The sequence below is a fragment of the Lutjanus erythropterus genome, chromosome 14 (assembly GCF_056507025.1).
Source record: "Lutjanus erythropterus isolate fLutEry1 chromosome 14, fLutEry1.hap2, whole genome shotgun sequence".
NCBI lineage: Eukaryota > Metazoa > Chordata > Actinopteri > Lutjaniformes > Lutjanidae > Lutjanus > Lutjanus erythropterus.
In genome coordinates this window covers 24,965,247-24,984,351 of record NC_139330.1, presented here as the reverse complement: position 1 = coordinate 24,984,351, position 19,105 = coordinate 24,965,247, and the positions used below count along the sequence as shown (strand labels likewise).

Sequence of the window (19,105 nt, the reverse complement as noted above, 5' to 3'; positions counted from 1 at the left end):
GATTCGAGCCACCATCATGACTTGGTGCTCATTTTGTTTTGATCAACAGTCAGCGTCAATGCATGCAGTGAAGCACCATGATCACCAACCGCCAAAATAAAATTCCCATTACAAACAGTAACTTAAACAATAACTAAACCCAACATTAAACAAATAAACTGCACAACCAGTGATTTAAATCTTTCACTTCTCCTTATATTCCCAATATTGTTTTTGCAGCTGATTGTTTTTTTCTCCTGAATTCTCTTAATATCCCTTTGTCTCATCTTTGTTCCTGTGTAAGCTCCTGCAGCTGTTTTGTTTTTCTCTCTTTCTGGGATCAGTCTGGCAGCTTCACTTTTTTACTATTTTTGATTAGCTCCTTGTTTCCCGATGACCCTTTATTTTTTCCTCCTCCTTTCCATTGCTGTCTGTCAGAAAAGGAAGTCCAGCTCGAGTGTTTGTTTGATGGTGAGATTGGCTCTGTCGTTTTCGTTCATTTTTCATTCTTTGTCTCTCTTTGTCTTTCCGAGTCTTTCTCCCCTCTGGTCCTCCCCTCCGTCGTCTCGGTTTCATTTGTTTGCTTTCCTTTCGGAGATGCTTGAGGCGTCGTCTATGACAGTTTTCGTCTTGTCCAATTTCTGTCCATCCAACATCCCTGCATCCCCTTCTGCCATATGCGCCACCAAAACCATTTCAAGTCTTGACAGATCTCATACACACACACAAACACACACATGCTCACCTTCTTCCAGTTATCCTCTTCTGATATCTGACCCATCTGCCTTTTGATCAAATCAGGCATTTTGGACTACTGACCACTGACCATCACAGGAGTGGGGGACATTTTAATCACTGTAAACATCAATATACAATCATTTCCCCTTTTTTTATTATTTATTTGTACCCCCATTGTTTTTCATTTGAGTGAATTTACGTTTTTGTCTCCCTCTTTCTCTTAATAAAATAGCTGTCTTGGTAACCTGCAGATGATCACCACCACTGAACTAGAGACACTTCATGTCTGATAGATTAAAGATATCACACTGCACACATCAGAGGCTGTGTGCGTGAAGTAAAACACGTTAAAACTCAAAGATAATTTTAATATTTTGGTAAGAATTTGGTTTATTAATCTTTATTGATGTTTTACACTTTCACTTTAATTCCCTTTAAAAGCATAAGTTTCAGGACTGATGATAAAATGATATTTTGTAGATACCTGATGTTATATTAATGTCTCTCATATGTGAAAGTTAAAGTGAAAAAAAGTCTGAAACTGACCACATTTTTAATTACAGCTGGGGTAGGCAGTTTATTTTTGGTGTCACTGGGCAAAAGATCCATAAAGTAATTCAAGTAGTCGTAGGGAAAATTAGACTTCTGCTCTTCCTCTTGACTCTGTTTTCAGTCTTTAAAATCTACCCTGAAGACTTTGGCCAATTACAGGTCAGTGAGATAGTTGTATGTTGAGCATTTAATGAGACTGGGAATGAGACCCACCAATCAACTATCTTTGTCCACAATTGCCCACCCCAGCTTTATATCAGAAACTGTTTTGTCGACACATTTCAGCTTGTACTAAAAAGAGTCTCAAGGTTAACCAGCCCTAATAAACAATTTCAATTATAAATAACACTTAAATTCTGGTAAACACAATTTTTGTAGCTGTCGATTTAAAAAAAAAAAACCTCTCAGATCTTGTGTTTTTACACTTTAGTCTGCAGTTTGGATCATTAGACTTGTGACACACATTTGTGAAAGACAAATGTATTTCTTTCTTGTGTCAGTTGATAGAAAAATTAGTTTCCTGAGTTAAAATGAATATTATAAAGGACAAGATTTCAAGCCTGTCGAATATGAGCACCACCAACAAACATTTGCAGTAGTGGCTTCATAATTCTGATTGTCACAAGACAGTAAAAACTGATGAGGACTTTCATGGTTGTAGAGAATGTTAGAGAAATATAGTCTGCATATTTGTACTTCTTGAATGAAGTGTGGTTTGCCATGTTGGTCTCAGTGTTGCACATTAGTTTTTCTGTTAGAATATGTTACTAATCCGTCACAGAGACCACCACAATACTTTTTAAAGCCACACTGGGATCTTTGCTCCTCTTAGAGTTGTAGACAAACAGCTGAAAAACTTCCCAAAGACCTCCACAGCTCTTAACCTTTTATTGATGTAATCGGGTTGTCCACACCTCCTAACTTCCATGTGGGAATACTTATTTGCATTCAAGAAGTTTCTCTTTCCTCTTCCCTTCCAGTTAGCTCGAGGCTGAAAGGAGAGTCCAGCTCAAATTGTGTTTGCTTGTTCAAATCGCAAATTCCATCTATGATCTGTAGCTGTAATCTACAGCTGTGTTTATGCAGCTGACCCACTATTCTGGCTGGAAGATTCCAACAAAACACAACAAAAATTAATGTTTGAATTCGGAGACAGATTCTGAGACAGATTAAAAAAATAATAATTGAAAAAGTAGAGGCAATGAGAGCCTAATTCTTAGCCAAACCCTAGTATGGGTCAAGTTCCAAACACACTAGATTCAACATTTCCTGTCATTCAGACAATGCAGCCTTTGTCAGTCCTCACAAACTCCTGCACCCATAGTTTGTCACAGACTTTCTGTTGAAAATTTGCCAGCTCCAATCCCAAGCTATGAAACCTTTACTGTGACATAATTTTTTTCCTGACTCGACAACCTCTAGGCATAAAATAAGTTCAGAGTTACGATTTAAAGGTCCTGTGTGTAAGATTTATTTGGTTCTATTCACTAAATATGGCAGAGATGGAACATAATATTCGTTTTTATTAGCCTATAATAATCTGAAAATGAGAATCGTTGAGTTTTTGTTACCTTAGAATGAGCTGTTAATACTTACAGAGTGAGTTTTACAGCCGCTATAAGTCGTCTTACACATCTGGGTAGAGTGACATGAGGTGTTTGCAATATGCAAACTAGATGACACTAAATCCTACACACTGGTCATTTAATACATATCAGGTCAATAAAATTAGAAGGAATTTATTTAAATTAATTAATTTTAAATTAATTTTTAGTTATAAGTACAAGTAAAACTTATACTGCAGGGTGCGAAACAGCACTTGCAGAGAGATATTATTTTACATAAGCAGCCTTGAAAACACAGTTTGCTTAAAGGAGCAGTGTGTTGGATTTAGTGGCATCTAGTGGTATGCTTTCAGATCGCAAACACCTCATCTCACTCTGTCTTTCCTAGTGTGTAGGAGAACCTTTGGCCACCAAACTCACGTAGTAGGCCATATCTAGATCCAGTGTTTGGTTTGTTCATTCTGGCCTATTGTAGAAACATGGCAGGCTTCGTAATGAAACATATTTATGAATACTATATTTGCCATTTTCTCTCAATAAATCCACATAAATCTTACACACTGAGGCTCTAAGACTTTCAGGTTTTTTTCTCATTTTTTCCCCAAATTTTTATAAGCAACATTGGATTGAGGCTTGGATTGGGGGCTGAGTCGTCAAGATTCAGTCAAAGTAATGAACAGGGTCTCTTTAATACAACTGGGTGAACAATGCAGTTGCAGTAATGCTAAAGTAGTTTTGTGCGTCAAATAGGCTTTAGTGTTGTCTTTGATCTGACTTTACAGGGGCTTAAGGAGGGAAATAACATCCAGTACATACTTTCACACACGCACACATGCTGTTCTCCACAATTAGAGAAAATCCTGTCATCAAGGCCTTTCACTGCATGCACAGACCTGGACTGGTAACCATTGTTGTAAACTTATTTTCTGACTTAGTTACACATATTTTGGCTGTGTTGCTGCCAGATATGGGCCTCCAATTGCGGATGTTTGTTTTAGATACAAACTTGTGATTTCTCTTCTTATCCCTGCAAAATGTTTATTGACCTACTTGAAAAAGTGCTGGAAAAATACTTAAAATCCAGTCTGAAAATATGCTCATTGTTTTAAAATGCATTTGCTGACTAACTGTTCTGTATCCTGTACTTTCTTAATGTTGTGCAATGTCTGCAAAAGTCGTAGACATAAAATGCAGGCATACACAGGACGCCAGGCACAAAGAGCCCTTCAATCACTCAATACATCTTTATAGAAGAAATAATAGTGCTACTGTCAGTTAAACAAGTTAGGAAGTGAGTATACTTACAGTACGTTTTTGTTGGCGCAGGGCACTTAATCTGTTTCTGCAAGCTCCTGATGGTTAAAAGAAGTTTAATGTTATTGATTAAAGAGATTGTTTTGACGCTGCGTGCACAACAGACAAACAAGAGAATAAAACTACAACAGCCCTTTAAAGTGCACGAGGCAGAGAGGTGCAGATGATTGATACAGATATTCAGATAAATCTGTTTAGCATTGAACCCCACTCCCAGAGTGTGCACTTTTAAAACCTAGTCTCTTACAATATGTGAAATATTTATACTGGCCGTGTAATGGCTCTATTCCTGTTTTCCACCCAAGAAATCCGATAGGGTTTGCGGGAGCGGTGGGAGTCATTCTGTGTTGTGTTTCTTTGCCCCAGTCGCAGGGAAACAACAGTAAAAACAGTGTAGTAAGCAGCAGCAGCACCAAAGACAGCAGCATGTCATCTTCAGCACCAATGGTACCTCATCTCTATTTGGTTTCTTTCACATTGCTTTTTATGGCATCATTTCACCGTTTCCATCTTTTTAATGTTTAGTTCTGTCTCCTCCTCCTCATCTTTTTGTCACATCCCATTTTAAGTGAAATCTTCTCTGTACTTTTTCCTCTCTCTCGTCCTTCATCCTCTGCCTCTTTGCTTCTGTTTAGAACAAAAAAAAACTGTGATGTTGGCAGTCGATTTTGATGACGTTAAAGCTGAACGACGGGTTCATGCCTTTGAGTGTCTCTCCTGGCTCGTGTTTTACCCAGACCTCCTGTGGACACACTCATACAGATATTTACACACAGTGCACAGCACTGACAGGTAGACAAATGACTTTCATTTTGTTGTGCAACAGCAGACACTTCCATCAAGTTCTGCTCGGCCTCATCCTAGTGACTCTTTTGGGTGTTCAGCTGTGTCACCTGAGCTGTGTTGATGGTTTGCGTTCTGGCAATTTCTTGGAAAGCAGAACTCAGAAACCTCCATGACATCAAAAGACAGCACTTTATAAATTGCTCTTTGATATGTGCATTTTAAATAATGAGGACTTCTGGGTAAAACAGGAGCTGGAGAGAATGGGTAACGGGTATGAGGATGCAGCCCCAGCGTTAATGTAAGTAATGGGAATGAGCCAAATATACAACATACAATAAAGTCTGAACAAGGTTTGTGTCATATTGGAAAAAAAAATCTCAAACTGCTGAGTCTATGAAATGACTGGGGAGAGTAATTCCTGTGTGTCCACCCAGAGTTGTGACAGAAAATTAAAGAATATTTTTATTTTAAAGGTAGAATTATCAGCTCAAAAGTGCTAGAAGTCATTAAGATCCTTTAATCAAAATCATGCTCCTACAGCTACATACAGAATTTACAGCTAAATCTAGTAAATTATTGGATGGCTGTTAATCCTGTCTGATGTACAGAATATAGTGCCAGTAGTGTAAATGAGTAATTAAACATTTGGGAAATGTGCTTATGCCTTCCTTTGTTTTTGAGAAAGAGTAAGATGAAAAGATCAGTGACACCTTTGTTTAAAATAAAGTATTGATCTCGAGTCAGGAGGTGATTAGCTTAATTTAGAAATAAGACTGGAAGCAGGGGGAAATTGCTCGACTGGCTCCCTCAGCATAGGATAGGGGTTAAGACCAGGGACTGTCGTCTCTGAACTGTCAGTAATAAAGGCTTAAAATGTATAATAATCCCACATTATACATAATCCCATATGCCATTGAAGGGGCTGCATGCTCTGTGGATGTAGTTTCTGGATGTTGGGTCCAGTGGCGATCAGGAGCCTGAGTTTGTGACTCACTGACTAAAACCAGTATACTGTGGGTTTGTCTTCCAAACAGTGCAGTACATGGAGCTCTTAAATTGCTTTGTGCTGAATGTTTTTGTGACAGGGTCATGGTTGAGGATGAGGAGCAGTTCCACAAACACACAGTCGCCACGTCAATGTTGCATTCACCCCATGTAGGATGTTCAGATATGTATATGACAGAAAGCCATTATGTGTAGAAATCTAATGTTGCAGCATCTAACTATTCTGATACCACACGTTTTTGTTCCTAGAAAAAGCTTATGAACTGGGACAGCGGCACTCCAGAAACTTAAAAATGCCAATACTGTGACATCAGTTTACAATTTTATTTATTATACTGATAATTTTGGTAGGCACACCTTTATGAGACCTATAGACGGAGGAAGATATAATTCGTGGTGTTCTTATGAAGGCTTGTTTGCCAAAACAAGTCAGCATAAGTAATTAATGTGATGAATGAGCCTATATTTCAAAGTACGCAAGATGGAGTGCTTGCTACCCTAGTTCATGGATGCATCAGGGTTTAGTTGCTTTTCAGATACTTCTGTAATTATTTAGCACCATTTTGGATATATCAGAGCTGCCCACTTCTAAGTTCACTTGGACATTGAAGTGAGCTGCTTTTATAAAGTTAGACAATAACTTCTGGGTGACATAAACATAGCATAAACATCTGCATTCACACTTACCCGCACACACAGTTACTCACAGGTCCCTTCTCCTCAGTCATGGCCCTGATGTGTTTAGCTGTTTGTGGCTGTTTTCATGCATTTTGGAGACTCTAAAATGATCCTGAAGGCCACAGTGGTGAATGGGGAACAGACTGACACTGAGGGCCTTCACATCTACAGTCATCTGTTTGAATCACCATAAATGCTCCACAGCCTCTGTACTGTTGCTCCTGTGCTTTGATTTGGTGTGCGCACACATGTTGTTACTGTATGTTTGTTGTCATGGAATAAGTTGTTATTCCCTGGCATTTTCCATGGTGCCCCCCCCACCCCATCCATCCCCTCCCTGCATGGTAAAGTGTCTCCTACCTCCCCCCAGGAAGCCCAGACTACTGTTGTACACAACCCAGCTGATGGCGCCAAGGTAAGCCCCTTCTTCTCCCACCACTAGCCACCAGCCACTACTAACACTGGCAGGTAACGCGTGGAGGATTTTCTCTAAATATACTCCAAACGTCATTGTCAAAACAACCATAATGACTCTCTGAGCACGCTTCCGTCAACATGTTTTATTAATTCTCTTCCTGATTACCAGAAGGGATTTCACCGGAGAATTGAATCCTGTCAGCTCCCCAAATCTGGAGGCAGATCAGTTCAGCTCCTGCTTGTAGCAAATGTGCAGCATTATTGAGCCACTGAAATAAATGTAGAGTTTCAGTGTTTTATTATAATCTTTAAATACATTAAACACCATTAGTTTTATGAATGATGCACAAAAAAGTCAAAATTATAAATTGTGACATTAAATTTGTCCATTAATAATTGTATTTTCTTATTCTGTCTTTAATTGATGAATTAGTGCTTGGATTTTAAATACAGGAGCTCTAATTAGCCTGGTCCCACACACAACTCCCACCCTCACATAACAGCTGGCCAATCAGAGCTCTTGTTGCTGCACTGTGGGTTGGGCATGGTTGAAATTTTAGGATACTGCTTATCCAGGAATGAATTGGGATGACAAAAATTAAAATTTAAGAGTGTAAAATAGACAAAAATGTATTTTTTACAATTTAATTTTAAAGACATGATAATGAAGTATACTGTCTAATGATAAACAGCAGGCCAATTCAAATTGTAGCCTTTGATCGTTGATAAATATGTAGAGACAAAAGTATTAATCAATAATTTCTTCAAATAAGAGAGAGGCTAATTAGGCCTTTAATTTCTTATGTCTGTTGTGAAGCACAGAGATATTTGTTATTTTAAAAAGTTTGAACTTGTGTTGAAGTTGTTTCAGCAGGGAATTTAGGATTAGGGTTAGTCAATTTGAATGAAAAATGTTAAATGTGACACTGTTGATTAAAACAAGCTACTTCTAATCTAGGGCAATGATGTATTGTTTTTTTCCTGTACAGTTGTACATAATCTTTATTTTCCAATTGTGAAAACTAATAAAGTGGAAAAAGCTCAGAAAGCCAAATATTATTTTTCAGAAATATAAAATAATTTCCCCTGATGTTAGTCGAGGTGCACCTTATTTTACAACACAACAGGAAAAACCTGATAAGACCATTTTCACAGCAGCCATATTGATACAAAACAGTAGGGTAAACATAAGTATAACCAATAATGTTAATTAAGGTTCTGTTACACTCAGGTCAGGGTGCTGCTGTTGTACATGTTGGCTCACAAGAAAGGCTCTGCGACACAAAATCTAACAGGACCTTAATTAGGATCATTGTAAACACCTGTATTTATCCCAGTATTTCATATCGATATGGCTGCCATGAAATAGGTCTATTGATTATGATTAAACACTGTAAAAGTATAGAATTATTCCGGTGGGATCCCTCGTTATCCACATAGCTAATTTCAAATTTATATGAAAGAGAAAATCCTACACGTCCCGTCTTACACAGCAGCACATGCACACTGACAACTAAACTGTCAAATACTCACACATTTAAAAAAAATAGGAACCGACTGTCCTGCTGCTTGCGCTGTTATGTTGGTGTACAAGCTTGCAAAATACAAGAATCACTAGATATTCAAATGCTTTCACACGATTTTCTTTACATTGACACTTTTCTGGCTGGCTTCCTCTCGAGGAGCAATTCCACACCAACACACACCCTTCCTGTTAGAATTACCCACACATTTTCAAATTGCTCACACACTTTGTTGCTCTGATATGTGTGGCTCTCTGCGCTGCTGTCCTGGCTGGTTTGTGCTCCTGGGAGGGAGTCGTCCACCCGTCCATCTGTCCGTCAGGTTGTCTGTGTGTCTGTATGGGCAACGTGTCCAAAGCTTCCCAACTCCCACCTCACTCTCACGTTAAAAAATGATTTGTCTTGCTACCTCTCTTTTTCCCATTTATCCATCTATCTCTCTTCCCATCTATTCCTCTTGTCTCTCCCTTTTTTTGTCTCCTCTCTGTCTGACAGGGCTCCACAGAGAGCTGTAATAACACAGAAGAGGAGGAGATGAAAGGTAGGAAAGGTACTTGTCCAACTTTCACCTACTCTGCATGCCTGTTTTTGTTCACCTTATATCTTGTTCAGGTTTTGTTAACTCCAGATTGGATAGGAAAATAATACAATATACCTCACTATACACTGCATTTCACTTTATATTTGAGGTAATGCATGTCTACTGGGCAGAGGTTTGAGGCGACTGTCAACTCTGCTTCGGTCAGGGCAGTGAAGGCTAGTTTAGTAGTGACAGACGACAGATTCCTTTGAGCATCTCCGGAAAAACAAACAGTCAGATGTAAATTCTGTGCATGTATGGGGACTAATAACAGTGCTGCTATCTCTTTTTGCTGTTGTGTCTTGTAGAAACTGATGACATGGTGGTGTAGTGGTTATCAAGAGAGCTTTGTAACTAAACAGCAGGTCCACAGCTACTTTGTCCGTCCTGTTCACACCTTCAGAGAAAAACGCTTTCTGCTTGTTCATTACAAGTTGCTCTGGTTGTCTTCATAGTGTAAGCGCTTTTTCTGCCAAAAATGTGTGTATATGTGGTTCTGTGAGGAAGGTCTGAGTGACCATTCAGTAGTGTGCTTGCAGAGAAAGTGAAGCTGTACTGCACTGATTTGCATTTCCAAGCTGTGCCGAGTCGTGCCCAAGATAGTGGGGCCAGAGCAAGTTCAACCCACCTCTTCAAACCTGCCCCTTCAAACTCGACAGAAACAAAATAAAACATCTTGGTTCATCTTTTCACTGTTTAACATAAATCCTGAATCCTAGATCTGGCTCCCCGCTGCTTCTAACACCCAACCTCCCTCTCACTTCTCTCATCTCCTCACGTCTTTCCTCTGCCCGTTTTCCATTATCGTGGCTCCTGAAGTCAAGAGTCGTGGTTGGAGCCGTTGTAAACCTCCTCAATACTGGTGATATGCTGCCCCCTTTTTGTTTGGAGTTGCTGTCAGCATGTGGCTGTATTTTACCTGTTGCGCCTTTGAGCAAAAATGCCAAACAAAACACCTGTTCAAGCTTCTCAAGTGTCATTTTATGGGTGTTTTTCTATCATAGTACATTGGGTTTTTGGATTTATTTCTGAAGACATTGCCCTTGGTTCTGGGACACTGTGATAAGTGTTTGTAAATCCTTTCTGGCATTTTTTAAACAAAGTAATTAATTGATTAATTAAGAAAAAAATCAGTAGATTAATATTGACAGCCCAAGTGAAGAAGAGGTATGCGTTTCTCAGCTTGTTTGAGTTTATCTACCTCCATGGGGCCAAAAAAATTGAAATCATGCAGCATGAAGGCCTTTTTTGGTGATCTGAATCATCAGCCATCAAACATCCATCATTGCCTACCAAATGTGGATACTTGTACTCCGTTTTGATTGCTTGTGTGCGTGAGTGTGTACGAGCACCACATGCTACTTAAGCCTTTAATTAGTCGTCTTCAGCTCGGGCAATGACCCTTTAAGGTTTTCAGGTGATTGAAGTAGGACAGAGCTGCCTGCAGCCTTCCAGAAAACAGTTAATCCAGTTACTTAAGGCAGCTTTCTGTGGGTTTACCAGCGCTCGATCTCATGGTGGATCATCATCACTGACATGCAATTGGAGGCTGGTCTTCCTGTTTGCTCCTGTGTTTCTCTGAGATTGAATGAATTGGTTTTAAGTTGCTTTGGATGAAAGCATCTGTTGAATAGATGTAATGTCTCTGGTCTGTTCCAGCATATAAACTCAAACACTGCTAGGATTCATCAGTCAGAATGAAATACCCCCTCGTAACAAGAAAGTCACAAGGTCAGCACAGTTTTCTGCAGTTTTCTGCAGCCTGTTGCACCAGCTGTTAAAAAAATGAAGTTAAGCAGCCTACTGCTTAAAAGAATAAAGTTAAAATGTATGTTAGTGTATGAGGTAGTAGCCCATTGGTTACACAAAGGCGCAATCAGGAAAAACAACTGGTAATCAATGTTGACAGCAAATTATTTCTCATATTCCTCTTCACAAATCTATTTTACTGTTTCATTCAGCAACAACTTAACTTACAAACATTTCATATGACAATAACAATATTTTGTGCCATAAATATCAAAAGGATGTAGACAGCGTGCTCTCAATGTCAATGGCTAAGAAAGTCTCTGTCATTAGTCTTGTCCGTCTCTATAACTGCTCCTCCGTCGTGGCAACACTTAATAAGGAATGACTTAAGCCTGCTCACAGAGGTGTCAACTTAATCTTAAGTCTAACTAACTTGTTAACCCGTTTTTATCCCCACACTACTTTCAAACTGAGAGTCATTTGAACGGAGCTGGTGCGACAGGCTGCTGACCTCCATGTGGACCTGACGTTTGTCCATAAAAATTCTTAAAGGTTGTTCACTTTGGAGCACAAGTGAGCTGAGAGGTTTGGCTCCATGAGGTGGTTTGTCCAGCTCATTTGTTTCTTAATTTCTGGTGTCTGAATTGCCTGATGGTGTGATAATGTATTGTGACAAGTGATTAGGATATCATGCTGTACCGTTGAAACATTAAGTCGATTAATTGAGGAACTGATGGATGGAATATGAATCAGCAAACCATTTTTGAGAAGTTTTAATAATTTGAAGCAAAACTCAAATTGAGTGCTTTTCTTTGTTTTCATGTGGCTTCAACTGTAACACTTGGATTCTGGTCAGACAAAACAAGAAATCTTAAGATGTCACATTATGCTATTGGAACTTGTGATGGGTATTATTTAGCAATTCATTGTTGTAAGAATAATTTCTTGCACCCTAGAGGATTGTATTTATTTACAGTCAGTTATATTTACAGTCTAAAACTCAATGTTCAGTTTACTATCATAAATTATAACATTTGAAAAGCTAGTACTATCATTTTTGGGGGGCATTTTTGCCAGAAAAATTACTTAAATTATTGATTATCATAATAATTGTATATTAATTTTCTGTTGATCAGTAAATTAATTCATGGTCTAATTTTTGCAGCGTTTTTTAAAAACCTTTTTTGTCAATTTACCGAATAAATAATGCTTGATATATGAACTCATAATGAGCTCCTCTCAGGCTCCATGTGAGTGTGCATCTGTGTGTATTTGTGTGTTTGTCTTGTGATGGGGACAGTGGCTGCCTGTGACTCTACAAGTACAGATAGTACAGCAGTGTTAAGCCAGTGCAGCACTATTGAGGAGCAGACCCGGACCCTGTCTCCTCACTGCCCACCAACCACCTGTAAGTTGGCAGAAATTTACCTGATTCAACTCTCAGCTCTGACCTTTGTGTCCTGACTTTTTCCTGACAAATCTACCCTGTAAGCAAAACAAGACATTTTGGAATTAAAAGGCTGCATGTGTTTACACTGAGCCTTTTTAGACACACCTTTTCTTACCAACACGCTGCACTTCTGCCCTCCTGTGCTGTCATTTACTGGCACTCAGGCCTGACTTCAAGCTGCTGTTTGAAATGTTCATCTATGACTGAGTGCCTGGAATCTAATTTCCTTTTAATCACTGCTTGATGTTCATGCAGAATAAACTATGTAAATAATTATACACGTGGCTTTAACTTGGTTTTACTGGGATGCAGCTTGCCCTGTGCAGGAGGCTGCTAGCAGCCCTACTGTCCCTCAGACCAGTCCAGCTCAGAGCGCCTGTCCAGAACCAGAGTGTGCTCTGTTGCCCCCCGCAGGCGGCAGCAGCAAACTGCAGCAGAGTAAGTGCAAGGCAGGTTGTGCTTGTGCTAAGGCTCCTGAAGCAGTGTTCATACCGTCTGTTCCAACTTTCTGAGCCACTTGATGGCAGGAGGTTTGAGGACTTGTGGGAGGTAAACTGACTCTATGAACACGGAGTGACATGCAGGTGTGGAGGATTTGCTAGCTGGCTTTTCTGGCTCAGCAGCTGCATGTTAAAAAGTCAACAGAACTTTCAGAGTGAGTTCATGTCTGCTGGTTGTTTCTCTTCTCATGTTCAGTGTGTGCATGCAGTTTGTGCTTTTCTGGTGTGATCTTTTAAAAATCAACATTTCCTGACTGCTATCCCCATTCTCTGAATTTCTGTTGTATTTAAGTAATTGTTTGCTCTCTCACAAAGAACTGGGCTTTCTTAAATGAACATGATGCAGTGTATTTTATTGTTGTGATTTGTGTGTGCACAGGTTTTTGGAGTTGTCTTAGTAGAAGTGTTTGTATTTCACTGGTCTTCTCTGCTGTTGTTGGGGCAGATTTTGAGCTGTGATCATTTTGTGTTCACATTTTACCTGATTGAGCCGTTTCTCACCAGATTTCACAGGTGGCTTCCTCTCAGGAAAAAAAAAAAATCACTCTTAGTATGTGTCCTTTGTGGTGAAGTTTATATAGGTAACTACTTTATTTTCAGAGGGTTTCTGAACAGAATTATATAACCTAATACCCAGATCATTGACATAATAATATGAAAAAAAGATGATCGGTAGAGATATTCATTAATAGTAAATGTTGAAGTCTTTATACTGATTGTTGTATAGTATAGTAGTGTGATTTTTGAACTGTCTTTTTAAAACATTTTCTAAGAAACACAGTGAGTAAACAGGTAAGAACAGGGTGATATTGATGATATCACTAACAATGATTCAAAAAAGCCAAATCCATGCTTAGTAACATTTGATGGACATTGATGAACCTCACTCTGTCCTGTGTTAGGTTGTGTCCAAATGTCAGCAATAGTTTGCAGAAAACCAGAAAAAGGATCCAAAAAAAACACATATGTGATCCTACAAAGACTGAACTGCAGATTACATATTTTTTTTGTTGTTATTAAGACTATTTTCTAAGTGAGACCATTAAAGTTTTAAGTTATTTGTTGGAGATTTCAGATTTTAGCAGGCCAGGACTCTTGAGCATCATATAAACCCAGTGTCAGATATTGCTGCTGTTTATCATGAAGAGTGGACAGTGTGGTGTGTTTTGTTCTGGGTGAATTCAAATGTCACTTACCAGAGGCATCGCCTGTGTGGTGAACTTATTTCAAATGTCAGAGGTTTCAAGTAAGATTAGGGCGAGTATGAGGAGCAGTGTTTGTATGTTCAACTTCCAAATGATTTCTGGCAGCCTTTAACCTCATCTGTTTGTCCTCCACCTCCGTCCCTCTTTTTCTGTCTCTGCTTTCAGCTCGTAAACAGGAGATAATAAAGATGACAGAGCAGTTGATTGAAGCCATCAACAATGGGGATTTTGAGGCTTACACGTAAGTTTTCATAATGCTATTAAACCAATAAACTTGTTTATGTACAAGTCATCGCCTTGTAAAGGAAGAGCTCATAGAGTACTTATATATCTAGATTATTTTGGTGTGAGTTGTAGGGTTTCGGACAAATCGGCCACAGAGGATGTCTGCCTTCTCTTCAATATAACAGGACTAGATGACTAGCACAAAAAAATTAAATACATTTGAAAAACTCAACCAAAATGTCTCTTTCCAGAAATAACGACCCAGTTACTCAGGATAATGCACAGTCCTTGTTATAAGCAGTTTTATGTAGGGACTGCTTTCCTTCTAGCAGAAAGAAAGTAGTTCTGGTAGATTCTCCTGCAGAAAAAAATAGTTCCTACATGAAACTGCTCACACTGCAAGAGACATTGTTTCTCAAATGTATGATCTTGGTGTTTTGAGTACCACAAGCTAAATACCATTTAGTTCCATGATATTTGAGAGATGGCAGACATCTCTACAGCTGATTAAAAAATTATTCAGCCTAAGTTTACTTACAGCCGTGTTTTCCTCTGTCAGGAGAATCTGTGACCCTGGACTGACTTCTTTTGAACCAGAGGCTCTTGGAAACCTGGTGGAGGGCATGGACTTTCATAAGTTCTACTTTGAGAATCGTAAGTTGCTCATTTATGAATTTACTGCAGTGCTTGTTTGTTCTCTTTGCATTACACAGTAGCAAGCCTGTGAATTCTGTCTAAAATTTGTGTTGTGTGATTATTTTTCAAATTGAGGGAAATTTAGATTCTAAAATCTGCATTAAGACGTCTGTAGTGTCCTTGTGTGCGGGTACGATACAAACGAAACAGGGAACCAGTCTAAAAACTCCGTAAGAGCAACTTGGTATTTAGATTTCTCTGCCTACAGAAATTAACAATGTGAAAGTTAGAGGTGAAATACAATATACAGTTGCAGATTAGCACATTATCCAGATAAAGACAAAGACATCTTTTAACTTTTTGTTTTGGGCTGCAACTAACAATTATTGAGTTCATTATTATAGAAGACAAACAAAACAGCAAATATTCACATTCAAGGAGCTGGATTCAGTGAATTCTGGATGTTTTTGAGTAAAAAACAAAGTTTCTTCCTCTAGAAATCTTTGCTATAGATGTAGCAGAGTGAGAAGGATATTAACCTCTAAAATTCTGCAGTGTGTCCACTGCTTAATTCTGAAGAGATGAAGAGAGAAATTCATTTAACAGTTATGTCCTGTGGTGGTTTGAAGCTGCCCACACGTGTCTCCTATGGCAGCTGTAAAATGCTAGATGCTCTCAAATTTTGTTACTTAGCTATACGTTGACACCCAACAAGTCTATTTACAAACAGCTGAAGTGCACATTTCCATCCTCACAGTGCTGAGTAAAAACAGCAAGCCAGTGCACACCACCATCCTCAACCCCCACGTCCATCTGATCGGTGAGGATGCTGCCTGCATTGCCTACATCCGCCTGACGCAGTACATTGACAGCCAGGGCCGGCCGCGCTCCTGCCAGTCGGAGGAGACGCGTGTGTGGCATCGCCGCGATGCCAAATGGCTCAACGTGCATTTCCACTGCTCAGGAGCACCGGCTGCACCCCTGCAGTGAACCGACAACACAGGCCCAGGTAAAGACATAAAACCTCACTGTCATTACCATCTAAAGGGGACAATAACACTTTTAAGCTGCATGCAAGGATTATATTCAACTGTGAAGGCTCTTTGCACAGGATATTTGGCTCTTCTGAGGATTTTTACAGTACAATTTTTTGAAAGCTTCAATATGGATTTCAGAGCCAGCAAAGCTGTATTGTTTGGTAGTGTAGGTTTTTGTCTGCTTAACTAAACTAAAACTTAAAACTAAAACTAACTGTTGTATTCTTCCTTCTCCAGCTTTGCCTGAACTCTAAAGCTGTTTGGAGCATTTATTCTCCGTGGTCGGATTGGTGCCTGGATCCTGGCCGGGAAGAGGCTGCTTGGAAAGTTGTAAAAACACAAAAGTGGGGAAAATACGTTATAAATTCAAAATGTAAAAAAAGAAATAACAAAAACGCATATTTCAAAAGCTTGACTGAATGACCGACCACACCGACCAACACCAATCCAGTCCAACCCTAGCTAGATGAGGTTGGGGCCCGGCTGACGTCGGCCCCCCTTTCTTGCAGATGGTGCATGCTTCTGGTGGCGACACAGGGGTGATGCTGTCCTGGTCCTTTTTCTCCCATGGCCTTTATTTCCCCATCTTTGTTTTGTCTGCTGTCTGGAAAAGTATTAACATGTTAAAAAAATCTATATATATATATAAACAGAAAACATGTACACTTCACACACATAGTTAATAGGACTGGGGTGGCGAGTGTAACGTGGAAAAATGTGATTTCTTCTTTGTTTTGTCTTGAGAGCAGCAGAACGTCTACTTTAATAGAAGTTTTGTTTGTTTTATAGTTAATAGGTATAAGTGGGTGGGGCTTAAGGGAATGGGAGCAACTAATATCTACTTAATATCAGAATTGAACACCTTTTTATTCATTTTATGTGTCAGGTTTGAGCATCTGTACACAATGTTTTTAAGGGGATTAAAGGTGTTGATGCATTACTGAAGGGACCTTTATTTTTATTTTGTCTTTTTGTATTATGTGTTGGTTTTTATCTCTTGAATGATGTATTTTAAAGTATTTTGTGTTGAAAAAGGATCATTTTTAATCAAAAGGGGAATTTTATTTAATATAATTGTGTATAAATAGATATTTATATAGGCAAAAAGGGGAAACATGGTTTTATTTCCGGGTGTAGGGACGGGAGTTAAGCTTGAGAGTGGATGTTTTTTTGTTTTTTTTGTTTTTCAGCTTGGAGGTCTCGCGATGTAAATAAAAACACACACACACATACACACACACACACACACTCAAGGTCCCTGTGCTCCAGCCTTTAGGGTTGAGCCTCTCTTGAGCTTTAGACACAACATCCAGGCCAGCTTATCCTGAAGTTGCAGAAGGTTTCCATCTGTCTGCCCTGCGGTGTTTGGAGTCGAACACTGGGAGGCGCCATCGGTTAAAGTCTAAAGCTCCTCACATCTGAACTACCTAATCTGAAAGCACGGGCACACTCTCACGCCAACATTTTGAGTTCTTTTTATCTGTTTTTGTGTATTTTTGATGTGAAGCATGAATTATTCGAACTATCTAATGGCCTGTACTGTTTTTGCACACTTTGACACTTAAGACTCGATGCTGTTGCGTTTGCTCTTCTGAGGGAGTGAACCTTTCTGCAACTTCAGGTTACGCTTGCCAAAATCCTTCCCCTTCCACCCTACCTCTGCCCCTCTACTTCCGTCATTCCTCTCCACATCTGTTACTCTTGTGACCTTCGCTAACCGGCCCCATTAATCTGTCTTAGTAGCACAACGCTGTGTGATGATGATGATGTCACCCTTATGCCTGTCTCTTGTTCTGATTGTGTGATTCTTGAAAAAAAAAAAAAAATGTGCGTGTCGTCCGTCTTGGCTTGCTGTACTGTCAGTGTGAAGTCCTGGCACTATAAAAAGCATGTTAAAAAGGGATTGGACAAAACAAAAAGGCATTATGGGAAGGGAAGAGGGCTATGCTCGCAAGAGGGCTGTGGGACCTTCGCTGATGGCAATCAAAAAGTTTGGTCCCTTTTGTCACAGTTTCTGTTGTAAATGTTGTAGTTGGTGTTTCGATGTTGATGTTTTTATTAGTTGTTTTAGCCAGAACTGTAAAAAATGAGTGGTTGAAATGAAAAATGGAGGCTGGCAGGGACTGCAACAACCGTTTTGTGCTGTCCCCTCACACGCTGATAAATACACACATGCTCCCGTGGCTAATTATATTGGGATTCACATCATTGTATAAGCACACGAGATCAAAGATTCTCCCTTTAAAGAGGACAAAACATATCCCTGCAGCTCTGTCTTTGTGTGACTTTGTACCAGCAGAGGGTGAGGCTTGCCGTGTGTCCCGTCTCTGTGCTACGCTGCTCTGTAGTGAACTCACGCTCTACTTAGGCTGAAATCACGATGATGCTTCAAATCATCAAACATTGTGAATCATACGTGAGATCTGCCCTACTGTATCAACCGCCTGTGCTTCTTTCTGAGTACTGTGACATATCTGACATGCCATGAAAACTGTGTCCCCCATCTCCCCCCGCCCCCCCCTCCACACACACACACACAGACACGCACACACTTTTTGCACCATGACGACAACAACGCGTTGTAAAACCAGTACTGAAACTATGATGTGATGTTTTTTATGGCTCTGAGTAGTTCTGTTTGTGCTGTGGGCTCTGGCCCAGTTGGCTGTCGATGCCACCAATCTGACCAGATGCTTTTCTTTCATCGTATGTGTATTTCCACACAGTCATGGGGATGTTTAGAAGAGTGAGATGCAGTTACACTTTACAGGTTATCTAAAAGGACACTGATCCGAGGGAACAATCAGCTACACGGTCAGTTTAGTGTTGGAACAGTTGGATCGAGTTAAAATTTGCATTTTTGGTTGTTTGATATGAAGCCAAATTAGACGTTCCCAGCAGACATTTTGACATGTTGTAGCAGGAAAAGCACAAGTGTAAACAATGACATTAAAGGGATGATTTTGATTATTTGAAGTGGGTTTGTATGAGGAAAACATGTTTCAGCCACATAAAAAATTTCAATTTCAGTGTATGCTATATCTTTTCCAATGGGAAACCACCATTATAGAAGCCAAGTATGACTTTCTGCAAATCAGTCAGACTCCACTGGCAAAATCAGTAATTTTACCTCACAAAACAAGGAAGCTACCCATCTACTTCTACC

General features: G+C 39.6%; 1 protein-coding gene across 20 annotated transcripts in view; it reads left to right on the top strand.

The window, feature by feature from the left end:
• The window catches only part of camk2g2 (calcium/calmodulin-dependent protein kinase (CaM kinase) II gamma 2), a 76,102-nt gene extending 57,654 nt beyond the window's left edge, over positions 1–18,448 (top strand). For 2 of the 20 annotated variants that reach the window (XM_084736448.1, XM_084736444.1), the window contains 7 exons: positions 4,515–4,595; positions 6,988–7,032; positions 9,053–9,098; positions 14,207–14,282; positions 14,826–14,920; positions 15,660–15,911; positions 16,177–18,448. In XM_084736448.1, coding sequence (XP_084592574.1) covers positions 4,515–4,595; positions 6,988–7,032; positions 9,053–9,098; positions 14,207–14,282; positions 14,826–14,920; positions 15,660–15,892 — 576 coding nt within the window. In that variant the 3' untranslated portion in view covers positions 15,893–15,911; positions 16,177–18,448. Of the gene's footprint in view, positions 1–417; positions 451–4,514; positions 4,596–6,987; positions 7,033–9,052; positions 9,108–12,186; positions 12,295–12,648; positions 12,775–14,206; positions 14,283–14,825; positions 14,921–15,659; positions 15,912–16,176 lie in introns of all 20 variants that reach the window. The other 18 variants (XM_084736447.1, XM_084736443.1, XM_084736458.1 and 15 more) reach the window with 10 other exon arrangements.
• Positions 18,449–19,105: the final 657 nt, after the last annotated feature.